The sequence below is a fragment of the Pelodiscus sinensis genome, chromosome 13 (genome assembly GCF_049634645.1).
Source record: "Pelodiscus sinensis isolate JC-2024 chromosome 13, ASM4963464v1, whole genome shotgun sequence".
NCBI lineage: Eukaryota > Metazoa > Chordata > Testudines > Trionychidae > Pelodiscus > Pelodiscus sinensis.
Window position 1 is genome coordinate 1,096,146 of NC_134723.1, and position 13,608 is coordinate 1,109,753.

The 13,608-nt window shown below is 74.5% G+C and overlaps 1 protein-coding gene across 6 annotated transcripts in view; it reads right to left on the reverse strand.

Annotated features, from left to right (window-relative positions):
- The window catches only part of DGKK (diacylglycerol kinase kappa), an 86,798-nt gene that overhangs the window by 1,588 nt on the left and 71,602 nt on the right, over positions 1-13,608 (reverse strand). For 5 of the 6 annotated variants that reach the window (XM_075896544.1, XM_075896543.1, XM_075941282.1 and 2 more), the window contains 4 exons: positions 12,803-12,889; positions 12,404-12,523; positions 11,512-11,623; positions 570-700 (listed from right to left, as the gene is read on the reverse strand). In XM_075896544.1, the coding sequence (XP_075752659.1) occupies positions 570-700; positions 11,512-11,623; positions 12,404-12,523; positions 12,803-12,889 (450 nt within the window). The remainder of the gene's footprint in view (positions 1-569; positions 701-11,511; positions 11,624-12,403; positions 12,524-12,802; positions 12,890-13,608) is intronic. The other variant, XM_075896545.1, reaches the window with a different exon arrangement.

A 13,608-nucleotide genomic window follows, 5' to 3' on the forward strand; every position in this document is an offset into this window, starting at 1 on the left:
GGGAGGAGGGGGGGCAGGCGGGAGGAGGGGGGGCAGGCGGGAGGAGGGGGCAGGCGGAAAAAGGAGGGGGCAGGCGGGGGCAGAGGGAAGGGCTGCTCGGAACGTTTTCGCTGACAGGTTCCCAGCAGAAATGGCTCCTGGCTGCACCGCCATGTTTCGTGGACTCGGCTGGCTTCAGAGCGGTTCCCCCAGAACTGCCGTGTCTCCAAGGCCAGGAAGGCAGGGTCCCCAGGCACCCGGCCCCTGAGGGGGAGTGACGGGAAGGGGGCGGCAGGCGCCCCATCCTGGCAAGGAGCGGGCCCGCGGGGGCAGCGAGAGCCGTGCCTGCGGGCGGGTGGCACTCAGGTGCAGTCTCCAGGGCCCGGTTCGAGTCGAGGATGCTCTGTGGGAACCCGCCCCCCCAGCTCATGTCACCTGGCTGCCCTGGCCGGTACCACCCCAGTGCCAGTGCCAGTGCCAGGTCCCAGGCGAGGGAGCCGGCCGCCAGGCCTTCCCGGGGTTGTGCAGGGGCACGGCGCCCCAGTCGGGCACCCAGGGGAGAGGCCGGCCGCCCGCAGTCACACGGGTACCTTCAAGTCTCTCCTCTCCAGCAGGATCAGCTCTGAGCCCTGGATGTCGTGGCGGGAAAAAATGTCTTTGTATTCCCCTAAGCCAAGCGCGTCGAGCCAGGCCGCCACCTCCTCCGCGCCCCATTTCTCCACTGGTGGGAAGGGAAAGCAAAGACTCAGCAGCACGACGCGCGCAGGCAGCCGCAAGCCAGGCGGGGCGAGAGCGCAGGCAGCCAGCCGCGAGGGCGCAGCATTCCAGCGAGGGGCACGGCCCAGCTCCCTCCGCACCCGGCTGTTCCCAAGGCACCCGCGGGCCTAGGTCCTGCCCTGAGAGCCACGGGGAGCGTGGCGGGGGGGGTGACGGGTGCAAGGCTGGCCCCTGGGAGCCGCGGGGAGCACGGCGGGGGGGTGACGGGTGCAGAGCTGGCCCCTGAGAGCCGCGGGGAGCACGGCGGGGGGGTGACGGGTGCAGAGCTGGCCCCTGAGAGCCGCGGGGAGCACGGCGGGGGGGTGACGGGTGCAGAGCTGGCCCCTGAGAGCCGCGGGGAGCACGGCGGGGGGGGGTGACGGGTGCAGAGCTGGCCCCTGAGAGCCGCGGGGAGCACGGCGGGGGGGTGACGGGGGCAGAGCTGGCCCCTGAGAGCCGCAGGGAGCACGGCGGGGGGGGGGGGTGACGGGGGCAGAGCTGGCCGCTGAGAGCCGCGGGGAGCACGGCGGGGGGGTGACGGGGGCAGAGCTGGCCCCTGAGAGCCGCGGGGAGCACGGCGGGGGGGGGGGTGACGGGGGCAGAGCTGGCCCCTGAGAGCCGCAGGGAGCACGGCGGGGGGGGTGACGGGTGCAGAGCTGGCCCCTGAGAGCCGCGGGGAGCACGGCGGGGGGGGGGTGACGGGTGCAGAGCTGGCCCCTGAGAGCCGCGGGGAGCACGGCGGGGGGGGGTGACGGGTGCAGAGCTGGCCCCTGAGAGCCGCGGGGAGCACGGCGGGGGGGGGGGTGACGGGGTGTGACGTAGTGGGGGTACTTGCTGGGCTGTGGTGACCCCTGCTGTCTGGAGCAAGACCCAGCAGGGAAAACCTCGCTAGGCAGAGGTAAGGCCAAACTGGTTGAACCAGTGGCCAGACACCCCCCATGGAGAGGAACAAAGGAAGGTGAATGCGGCCCTGGCTGGGGGGCAGGGCTGGAAGTGGGTGAGTTGGTTGGTGGCTGTCTGGGAGGATGGATGAGACAGCCTAGGGAGAGGAGCTGGAGTTTAGGGGCCCAGTCTCCCCCATCTCAAGGGGGCCTGAGGCCTCCTAGCCCAGTTCCTGTAACCAGATTACATCTGTGCTGCGCTGTGCTGGAGGAGCAATAAACCACCCTCAATTCCACTGGCTGGTGGAGTCTGTTTGTGCCATTTCGGGGTGCAGGAAACGGGGAACCCCCAACGTGCCGTCACACGGGGGCAGAGCTGGCCCCTGGGAGCCGCGGGGAGCACGGCGGGGGGGTGACGGGGGCAGAGCTGGCCCCTGGGAGCCGCGGGGAGCACGGCGGGGGGGGGGTGCAGAGCTGGCCCCTGGGAGCCGCGGGGAGCACGGCGGGGGGGTGACGGGTGCAGAGCTGGCCCCTGGGAGCCGCGGGGAGCACGGCGGGGGGGGGGGGACGGGTGCAGAGCTGGCCCCTGGGAGCCGCGGGGAGCACGGCGGGGGGGGGTGACGGGTGCAGAGCTGGCCCCTGGGAGCCGCGGGGAGCACGGCGGGGGGGTGACGGGTGCAGAGCTGGCCCCTGAGAGCCGCGGGGAGCACGGCGGGGGGGTGACGGGTGCAGAGCTGGCCCCTGGGAGCCGTGGGGAGCACGGCGGGGGGGTGACGGGTGCAGAGCTGGCCCCTGGGAGCCGCGGGGAGCACGGCAGGGGGGGTGACGGGTGCAGAGCTGGCCCCTGAGAGCCGCGGGGAGCACGGCGGGGGGGTGACGGGTGCAGAGCTGGCCCCTGAGAGCCGCGGGGAGCACGGCGGGGGGGGTGACGGGTGCAGAACTGGTCCCTGGGAGCCGCGGGGAGCACGGCGGGGGGGGTGACGGGTGCAGAGCTGGCCCCTGAGAGCCGCGGGGAGCACGGCGGGGGGGGGGTGACGGGGGCAGAGCTGGCCCCTGAGAGCCGCGGGGAGCACGGCGGGGTGACGGGTGCAGAGCTGGCCCCTGGGAGCCGCGGGGAGCACGGCGGGGGGGGTGAAGGGGGCAAAGCTGGCCCCTGGGAGCCGCGGGGAGCACGGCGGGGGGGGTGACGGGTGCAGAGCTGGCCCCTGGGAGCCGCGGGGAGCACGGCGGGGGGGTGACGGGTGCAGAGCTGGCCCCTGAGAGCCGCGGGGAGCACGGCGGGGGGGTGACGGGTGCAGAGCTGGCCCCTGAGGGCCGCGGGGAGCACGGCGGGGGGGTGACGGGTGCAGAGCTGGCCCCTGAGAGCCGCGGGGAGCACGGCGGGGGGGGGGGGGGTGACGGGTGCAGAGCTGGCCCCTGGGAGCCGCGGGGAGCACGGCGGGCGGGGGGTGACGGGGGCAGAGCTGGCCCCTGGGAGCCGCGGGGAGCACGGCAGGGGGGGTGACGGGTGCAGAGCTGGCCCCTGAGAGCCGCGGGGAGCACGGTGGGGGGGGGTGACGGGTGCAGAGCTGGCCCCTGAGAGCCGCGGGGAGCACGGCGGGGGGGGGTGACGGGTGCAGAGCTGGCCCATGGGAGCCGCGGGGAGCACGGCGGGGGGGGGTGACGGGGCAGAGCTGGCCCCTGGGAGCCGCGGGGAGCACGGCGGGGGGGGGTGACGGGGGCAGAGCTGGCCCATGGGAGCCGCGGGGAGCACGGCGGGGGGGGGTGACGGGGCAGAGCTGGCCCCTGAGAGCCGCGGGGAGCACGGCGGGGGGGGGTGACGGGGCAGAGCTGGCCCCTGGGAGCCGCGGGGAGCACGGCGGGGGGGGGTGACGGGGGCAGAGCTGGCCCCTGGGAGCCGCGGGGAGCACGGCGGGGGGGGGTGACGGGGCAGAGCTGGCCCCTGGGAGCCGCGGGGAGCACGGCGGGGGGGGGGGTGACGGGGCAGAGCTGGCCCATGGGAGCCGCGGGGAGCACGGCGGGGGGGGGGGTGACGGGGGCAGAGCTGGCCCCTGAGAGCCGCGGGGAGCACGGCGGGGGGGGGGGGTGACGGGGGCAGAGCTGGCCCCTGAGAGCCGCAGGGAGCACGGCGGGGGGGGGTGACGGGTGCAGAGCTGGCCCCTGAGAGCCGCGGGGAGCACGGCGGGGGGGGGGTGACGGGTGCAGAGCTGGCCCCTGAGAGCCGCAGGGAGCACGGCGGGGGGGGGGGTGACGGGTGCAGAGCTGGCCCCTGAGAGCCGCGGGGAGCACGGCGGGGGGGGGGTGACGGGGTGTGACGTAGTGGGGGTACTTGCTGGGCTGTGGTGACCCCTGCTGTCTGGAGCAAGACCCAGCAGGGAAAACCTCGCTAGGCAGAGGTAAGGCCAAACTTGTTGAACCAGTGGCCAGACACCCCCCATGGAGAGGAACAAAGGAAGGTGAATGCGGCCCTGGCTGGGGGGCAGGGCTGGAAGTGGGTTAGTTGGTTGGTGGCTGTCTGGGAGGATGGATGAGACAGCCTAGGGAGAGGAGCTGGAGTTTAGGGGCCCAGTCTCCCCCATCTCAAGGGGGCCTGAGGCCTCCTAGCCCAGTTCCTGTAACCAGATTACATCTGTGCTGCGCTGTGCTGGAGGAGCAATAAACCACCCTCAATTCCACTGGCTGGTGGAGTCTGTTTGTGCCATTTCGGGGTGCAGGAAACGGGGAACCCCCAACGTGCCGTCACACGGGGGCAGAGCTGGCCCCTGGGAGCCGCGGGGAGCACGGCGGGGGGGGTGACGGGGGCAGAGCTGGCCCCTGGGAGCCGCGGGGAGCACGGCGGGGGGGTGACGGGGGCAGAGCTGGCCCCTGGGAGCCGCGGGGAGCACGGCGGGGGGGGGGGTGCAGAGCTGGCCCCTGGGAGCCGCGGGGAGCACGGCGGGGGGGTGACGGGTGCAGAGCTGGCCCCTGGGAGCCGCGGGGAGCACGGCGGGGGGGGGGGGACGGGTGCAGAGCTGGCCCCTGGGAGCCGCGGGGAGCACGGCGGGGGGGGGTGACGGGTGCAGAGCTGGCCCCTGGGAGCCGCGGGGAGCACGGCGGGGGGGTGACGGGTGCAGAGCTGGCCCCTGAGAGCCGCGGGGAGCACGGCGGGGGGGTGACGGGTGCAGAGCTGGCCCCTGGGAGCCGTGGGGAGCACGGCGGGGGGGTGACGGGTGCAGAGCTGGCCCCTGAGAGCCGCAGGGAGCACGGCGGGGGGGGGGGGTGACGGGTGCAGAGCTGGCCCCTGAGAGCCGCAGGGAGCACGGCGGGGGGGGGTGACGGGTGCAGAGCTGGCCCCTGAGAGCCGCAGGGAGCACGGCGGGGGGGGGGGTGACGGGTGCAGAGCTGGCCCCTGAGAGCCGCGGGGAGCACGGCGGGGGGGGGGGGTGACGGGGTGTGACGTAGTGGGGGTACTTGCTGGGCTGTGGTGACCCCTGCTGTCTGGAGCAAGACCCAGCAGGGAAAACCTCGCTAGGCAGAGGTAAGGCCAAACTGGTTGAACCAGTGGCCAGACACCCCCCATGGAGAGGAACAAAGGAAGGTGAATGCGGCCCTGACTGGGGGGCAGGGCTGGAAGTGGGTGAGTTGGTTGGTGGCTGTCTGGGAGGATGGAGGAGACAGCCTAGGGAGAGGAGCTGGAGTTTAGGGGCCCAGTCTCCCCCATCTCAAGGGGGCCTGAGGCCTCCTAGCCCAGTTCCTGTAACCAGATTACATCTGTGCTGCGCTGTGCTGGAGGAGCAATAAACCACCCTCAATTCCACTGGCTGGTACAGTCTGTTTGTGCCATTTCGGGGTGCAGGAGACGGGGAACCCCCAACGTGCCGTCACACGGGGGCAGAGCTGGCCCCTGGGAGCCGCGGGGAGCACGGCGGGCGGGGGGGGTGCAGAGCTGGCCCCTGGGAGCCGCGGGGAGCACGGCGGGGGGGGGTGACGGGTGCAGAGCTGGCCCCTGGGAGCCGCGGGGAGCACGGCGGGGGGGGGGTGACGGGGGCAGAGCTGGCCCCTGGGAGCCGCGGGGAGCACGGCGGGGGGGGTGACGGGGGCAGAGCTGGCCCCTGGGAGCCGCGGGGAGCACGGCGGGGGGGGTGACGGGGGCAGAGCTGGCCCCTGGGAGCCGCGGGGAGCACGGCGGGGGGGGGTGACGGGGGCAGAGCTGGCCCCTGAGAGCCGCGGGGAGCACGGCGGGGGGGGGTGACGGGTGCAGAGCTGGCCCATGGGAGCCGCGGGGAGCACGGCGGGGGGGGGTGACGGGTGCAGAGCTGGTCCCTGGGAGCCGCGGGGAGCACGGCGGGGGGGGCGGTGACGGGTGCAGAGCTGGCCCCTGGGAGCCGCGGGGAGCACGGCGGGGGGGGGGTGACGGGTGCAGAGCTGGCCCCTGAGAGCCGCGGGGAGCACGGCGGGGGGGGGGTGACGGGGGCAGAGCTGGCCCCTGGGAGCCGCGGGGAGCACGGCGGGGGGGGTGACGGGGGCAGAGCTGGCCCCTGAGAGCCGCGGGGAGCACGGCGGGGGGGGGTGACGGGTGCAGAGCTGGCCCATGGGAGCCGCGGGGAGCACGGCGGGGGGGGTGACGGGGGCAGAGCTGGCTCCTGGGAGCCGCGGGGAGCACGGCGGGGGGGGGGGGGGACGGGTGCAGAGCTGGCCCCTGGGAGCCGCGGGGAGCACGGCGGGGGGGGGGGGGGACGGGTGCAGAGCTGGCCCCTGGGAGCCGCGGGGAGCACGGCGGGGGGGGTGACGGGTGCAGAGCTGGCCCCTGGGAGCCGCGGGGAGCATGGCGGGGGGGGGTGACGGGTGCAGAGCTGGCCCCTGAGAGCCGCGGGGAGCACGGCGGGGGGGGGTGACGGGTGCAGAGCTGGCCCCTGGGAGCCGCGGGGAGCACGGCGGGGGGGTGACGGGTGCAGAGCTGGCCCCTGAGAGCCGCGGGGAGCACGGCGGGGGGGGGTGACGGGGGCAGAGCTGGCCCCTGGGAGCCGCGGGGAGCACGGCGGGGGTGGGGGTGCAGAGCTGGCCCCTGAGAGCCGCGGGGAGCACGGCGGGGGGGGGTGACGGGTGCAGAGCTGGCCCCTGGGAGCCGCGGGGAGCATGGCGGGGGGGGTGACGGGTGCAGAGCTGGCCCCTGAGAGCCGCGGGGAGCACGGCGGGGGGGGGTGACGGGTGCAGAGCTGGCCCCTGGGAGCCGCGGGGAGCACGGCGGGGGGGGTGACGGGTGCAGAGCTGGCCCCTGAGAGCCGCGGGGAGCACGGCGGGGGGGGGTGACGGGGGCAGAGTTGGCCCCTGGGAGCCGCGGGGAGCACGGCGGGGGTGGGGGTGCAGAGCTGGCCCCTGAGAGCCGCGGGGAGCACGGCGGGGGGGGGTGACGGGGGCAGAGCTGGCCCCTGGGAGCCGCGGGGAGCACGGCGGGGGGGTGACGGGGGCAGAGCTGGCCCCTGGGAGCGCGGCGGGGCGACGGGTGCAGAGCTGGCCCCTGGGAGCACGGCGGGGGGTGACGGGTGCAGAGCTGGCCCCTGGGAGCGCGGCGGGGCGACGGGGGCAGAGCTGGCCCCTGGGAGCGCTGCGGGGCGACGGGTGCAGAGCTGGCCCCTGGGAGCGCGGCGGGGCGACGGGTGCAGAGCTGGCCCCTGGGAGCGCTGCGGGGGTGACGGGTGCAGAGCTGGCCCCTGGGAGCGCGGCGGGGCGACGGGTGCAGAGCTGGCCCCTGGGAGCACGGCGGGGTGACGGGTGCAGAGCTGGCCCCTGGGAGCGCGGCGGGGCGACGGGTGCAGAGCTGGCCCCTGGGAGCGCTGCGGGGGGTGACGGGGGCAGAGCTGGCCCCTGGGAGCGCTGCGGGGGTGACGGGGGCAGAGCTGGCCCCTGGGAGCGCTGCGGGGTGACGGGTGCAGAGCTGGCCCCTGGGAGCACGGCGGGGGTGACGGGGGCAGAGCTGGCCCCTGGGAGCGCTGCGGGGTGACGGGGGCAGAGCTGGCCCCTGGGAGCGCTGCGGGGTGACGGGGGCAGAGCTGGCCCCTGGGAGCGCTGCGGGGTGACGGGGGCAGAGCTGGCCCCTGGGAGCGTGGCGGGGTGACGGGTGCAGAGCTGGCCCCTGGGAGCACGGCGGGGGTGACGGGGGCAGAGCTGGCCCCTGGGAGCGCGGCGGGGGTGACGGGTGCAGAGCTGGTCCCTGGGAGCGTGGCGGGGTGACGGGGGCAGAGCTGGCCCCTGGGAGCGCTGCGGGGTGACGGGTGCAGAGCTGGCCCCTGGGAGCACGGCGGGGGTGACGGGGGCAGAGCTGGCCCCTGGGAGCGCTGCGGGGTGATGGGGGCAGAGCTGGCCCCTGGGAGCGTGGCGGGGTGACGGGTGCAGAGCTGGCCCCTGGGAGCACGGCGGGGGTGACGGGGGCAGAGCTGGCCCCTGGGAGCGCTGCGGGGTGACGGGGGCAGAGCTGGCCCCTGGGAGCGTGGCGGGGTGACGGGTGCAGAGCTGGCCCCTGGGAGCACGGCGGGGGTGACGGGGGCAGAGCTGGCCCCTGGGAGCGCGGCGGGGTGACGGGTGCAGAGCTGGTCCCTGGGAGCGTGGCGGGGTGACGGGGGCAGAGCTGGCCCCTGGGAGCGTGGCGGGGTGACGGGGGCAGAGCTGGCCCCTGGGAGCCGCGGGGAGCACGGCGGGGGGGGTGACGGGGGCAGAGCTGGCCCCTGGGAGCCGCGGGGAGCACGGCGGGGGGGTGACGGGTGCAGAGCTGGCCCCTGAGAGCCGCGGGGAGCACGGCGGGGGGGTGACGGGTGCAGAGCTGGCCCCTGAGAGCCGCAGGGAGCACGGCGGGGGGGTGACGGGTGCAGAGCTGGCCCCTGAGGGCCGCGGGGAGCACGGCGGGGGGGTGACGGGTGCAGAGCTGGCCCCTGGGAGCGCGGCGGGGTGACGGGGGCAGAGCTGGCCCCTGGGAGCGCTGCGGGGTGACGGGGGCAGAGCTGGCCCCTGGGAGCGTGGCGGGGTGACGGGTGCAGAGCTGGCCCCTGGGAGCACGGCGGGGGTGACGGGGGCAGAGCTGGCCCCTGGGAGCGCTGCGGGGTGACGGGGGCAGAGCTGGCCCCTGGGAGCGCGGCGGGGTGACGGGTGCAGAGCTGGCCCCTGGGAGCGCGGCGGGGCGACGGGTGCAGAGCTGGCCCCTGGGAGCGCTGCGGGGTGACGGGTGCAGAGCTGGCCCCTGGGAGCGCGGCGGGGCGACGGGTGCAGAGCTGGCCCCTGGGAGCACGGCGGGGTGACGGGTGCAGAGCTGGCCCCTGGGAGCGCGGCGGGGCGACGGGTGCAGAGCTGGCCCCTGGGAGCGCTGCGGGGGTGACGGGGGCAGAGCTGGCCCCTGGGAGCGCTGCGGGGGTGACGGGGGCAGAGCTGGCCCCTGGGAGCGCTGCGGGGTGACGGGTGCAGAGCTGGCCCCTGGGAGCACGGCGGGGGTGACGGGGGCAGAGCTGGCCCCTGGGAGCGCTGCGGGGTGACGGGGGCAGAGCTGGCCCCTGGGAGCGCTGCGGGGTGACGGGGGCAGAGCTGGCCCCTGGGAGCGCTGCGGGGTGACGGGGGCAGAGCTGGCCCCTGGGAGCGTGGCGGGGTGACGGGTGCAGAGCTGGCCCCTGGGAGCACGGCGGGGGTGACGGGGGCAGAGCTGGCCCCTGGGAGCGCGGCGGGGTGACGGGTGCAGAGCTGGTCCCTGGGAGCGTGGCGGGGTGACGGGGGCAGAGCTGGCCCCTGGGAGCGCTGCGGGGTGACGGGTGCAGAGCTGGCCCCTGGGAGCACGGCGGGGGTGACGGGGGCAGAGCTGGCCCCTGGGAGCGCTGCGGGGTGATGGGGGCAGAGCTGGCCCCTGGGAGCGTGGCGGGGTGACGGGTGCAGAGCTGGCCCCTGGGAGCACGGCGGGGGTGACGGGGGCAGAGCTGGCCCCTGGGAGCGCTGCGGGGTGACGGGGGCAGAGCTGGCCCCTGGGAGCGTGGCGGGGTGACGGGTGCAGAGCTGGCCCCTGGGAGCACGGCGGGGGTGACGGGGGCAGAGCTGGCCCCTGGGAGCGCGGCGGGGTGACGGGTGCAGAGCTGGTCCCTGGGAGCGTGGCGGGGTGACGGGGGCAGAGCTGGCCCCTGGGAGCGTGGCGGGGTGACGGGGGCAGAGCTGGCCCCTGGGAGCCGCGGGGAGCACGGCGGGGGGGGTGACGGGGGCAGAGCTGGCCCCTGGGAGCCGCGGGGAGCACGGCGGGGGGGTGACGGGTGCAGAGCTGGCCCCTGAGAGCCGCGGGGAGCACGGCGGGGGGGTGACGGGTGCAGAGCTGGCCCCTGAGAGCCGCAGGGAGCACGGCGGGGGGGTGACGGGTGCAGAGCTGGCCCCTGAGGGCCGCGGGGAGCACGGCGGGGGGGTGACGGGTGCAGAGCTGGCCCCTGGGAGCGCGGCGGGGTGACGGGGGCAGAGCTGGCCCCTGGGAGCGCTGCGGGGTGACGGGGGCAGAGCTGGCCCCTGGGAGCGTGGCGGGGTGACGGGTGCAGAGCTGGCCCCTGGGAGCACGGCGGGGGTGACGGGGGCAGAGCTGGCCCCTGGGAGCGCTGCGGGGTGACGGGGGCAGAGCTGGCCCCTGGGAGCGCGGCGGGGTGACGGGTGCAGAGCTGGTCCCTGGGAGCGTGGCGGGGTGACGGGGGCAGAGCTGGCCCCTGGGAGCATGGGGGCTGCTGCGTGGCACCGAGCTCTCTGAGTCCCAGACTCTAACGCGCTACCCGGAGCCAGATGTCGGCAAAGGGCCAGGCGCCTTAGCTCGGCCGGCGCAGGCTCGGCCCTGCCAATGGGCAGCAGAGGCTGCTGTCGCGCCCGCGGAGCGCCCCGGGAGAGGGCAAAGGCCGGGGTGACTGAGAGGCTCCCTCGAACCCAGGAAAGGGGGTTCCCCCCCTGCTTTTCCCGCAGAGTCCCACGGGGCAGAGCCCGCCCCTACACACCCTCGTCACGGGGGCCGGGAGGCAGAACCTCGCGCCCCACGTTCCCCTCCATGGCCCCGGCGCTGCCACGAAAGATGCTGGCGAAGGCGTCAGAGCGGCCAGGCGGGGTCAGTCCAAAGGTCCGTCCCGTCCAGCGTCCCGTCTGCCCTCAGTGGCCAGTGCCGGGGACCCGGAGAGTGTCGAGAGACTCCCCAGTGCCCCCTTGTGTGACATGGCAGGGGGCTGTCTGCTTTTGTAATCCCATGCTCGCGCTGGCGTTGCGTTTGGGGTTCTATGTGTCCTCTGTAGCAACGCTGTGTGGGGGGTGTGCGTGCCTCAGTTTCCCCAGGCCCTGCAGCACTAGCTGGCTGTGACTCGCTGGGGACATCTGGGCAGCCTCTCACACCCTGAGGCCCCGGCGGCAGCAGGTAACACCTGGGCCCGGAAGGACAACGGAAGAGGCAGTCTCAGCTGGACTAGGAGTGAGGATGTTTTCGACCAAGGACGGGGTGAAGCCCCTCCCCCCGAGAGGACCCTGGCTCCTGTGCTGACATCGCTGCCCCAATGAAACCTTCTACTCCCCTGGCCGGCTCAGCATCCCTCTGGCTGCGGGTGGAGGCTCCCCGCCGCGCCCCCCCCCCCCCCCGTCGCCCACTGCCAGCCCCGGGCTCAAAGGGGCCCCGGTTCCCTTTCCCGACGCTGCAGCCCTGCCGGCTCCAGGGCGCCAGACGAGCCAGCCTGCCAGGTGGGCATGGCACCACCCAGCGGCTCCACCCGGCCCGAGAGTGCTGCCACACGGAGCGGGCAGCCCACACCCCCGAGCCACGTCCCGGCAGGCTCAGGCCACGGAGCAAGTGGCAGGTCCAGCCCCGTGGTCCCGACTTGCTCTGGCTGCAGGGCAGTTCCTGGGTGCCAGCACAGCAGGTCCCTGGCTGGCAGAGGGTTACCTGGGGCCAGGCTGCTGGATTTCGGCTTCTGAGCCTTCTCCTTGTCCCTCTTGGGCTTGGGAATGTTGATCCACAGCTTCAGGCTGCCCTTGCTGCTGCTCCCGGAGCTCTCCTAGGCCCGAGGCCGGCAGAGGAGCAGCCATTAGGGTCACGAGCCCACATTCGTGGGACGCGCACCGCCCTCCGCCAGCCGCATGGCTCTGCCCGGGCTGTGCCCAGGCCTGCCAGCCCCCGCCCAGAGCTGCAATGTGGGCAGGGCCCCTGCCCCTCAACGAGCTGCGACGGCAGGAAGGTGCCGTGCGTGGCCCTGGGCTCACGGGAGCGGGTCAGGCCCCTGCCCGCAAGGCACAGCGACGGCGCTCCCTGCCGCTGAGAGGCGCTGCCCCCGCCCAGGGGACCCCGCACCGGCCCACACCAGCGCGCCAATGGAGCCACTAGCGCCTCTTTGCTGCAGGCCCGGGGGCAGAAATCCAGGCCTGCTTCTTCCGCTGGGTCTGGGCCCCGCCAGCCCGACTCTCCTCTCGGGCCCCCCAGAGCCCCGGACTCCCCAGTGACCCTGCCCCTGCCCAGCGAGGCTCTCGCGCCCCGGGCCCCTGCCAGGAACAGCTCACACGCGGAGGCCCTGGCACTGAGGCCGGCCCATGAGGGCCCAGGCAGAGTCTGCTGGGGCAGAGCTAACTGCAGGCTCGGGGCAGGGGGAGGCCAGCCAAGGGGGGGGGGCAGCTCTTGCAGTCCGTGGGGACGCCCTAGGCCCATTCTGTTTGCAAGGGCTCATTGAGTCTCCAGCTCCGCTCACTAGGTCTCGCTGCCTTTCCCTCCCCAGCTGTGACGGTGCCAGGCAGGCTCCTGCTGGCAGCGGGAGGAGGAAGAGCCTGAGCAGCCAGGTACCCACCTCCTCGGCAGAGTTGATGATGGGCGCCAGCCAGTGGATGTCGGGCAGCTTCTGGAGCTCCTGGCTGACGGTGCTGAGGGCTGTCTGCAGCCCCTCCTCTTGCTGCGGGGAGTCCAGCTGCTGCAGGGCCGGGAGGGAGGGAGCCGTTAGTGCCCCCTGCAGAGCTCACTGCGGGCACCGCTGGGGAGCAGGGGCACTGAGCTGCCGCCCGGGGTACCGGCAGGACGCCTGCCTTCGCCGTCGGGGTCCCCGCCGGGACAGAGACCAGTCCCTGCCTGGCCGGCTCGGCTCCGCCCCCGCCCTGGACTCTGCTCTTCCCGCTGAACGCAAGGGGGCTCATGCAAGGAAGGGAGTCTCCCGAAGCAGCCCCAGCAGCCCCCTCCCCAGCCGTGCACTCACCAGCTTCCCCTCCAGAAAAGCTCTGGTCTCCGTGTAAAGGGCTCTCGCACTCACGGACACGTCCACGGCCGCGTTTCTGCTCAGGAACTGGGGGGCAGAGGAGAGAGAGGTCAGGTCAGGGAGCAGGCTGTGACGTAGTGGGGGGTACCTTGCCGGTTGCTATGCTGGGCGGTGGGCTGTGGGTGACCCCCACTGGCTGCTGACTGCAGCACGGCCCAGCAGGGCAGGGGATGAGTCACTATGCAAGGGGGCTCCCAACCTGTCTGACCAGCTACCCCCCAGGGAGCGGAACAAAGGAAAGTGGGAAGCTGCCCCTGGCTGGGGGGCAGGGCTGGAAGGGAGTTAGTTTCTGTCTAGGAAGCAGGGGAGAAGGAGCTAGGGAGGGGGCTGGGATTTAGGGGCCCAGCCAGCCCCCATCTCAAGGGGGGCTGAGGCATCCTAGGCCTGGTTCCTGTAACCAGATGACATCTGTGCTGTGCTGTGTCCTGGAGAGGCAATAAACTCCCTCTATTCTACTGGCTGGGGGAGTCTGTTCGTGCCATTACGGGGGTGCAGGAGACGGGAAAACCCCAACGCGCCGTCACACAGGCCCACAGGTAGGAGCAGTGCCGAGGGACAAGGCGCCCGTCCACTGCCCTGGTCTGGCTGCCCGAGGTGCTGCCTGGGCGCAGTAATCGCTCTGTGAGCACTAAGGCCACGATGCCACGGTGATGGACTCGGCCTGTGCAGCCACTCACCTGCGCCAGACCGCATGCACCCCCCGCCCTCCTGCCCCCTCGCCCCGGGCCCACTGCCCATCCCCCGCC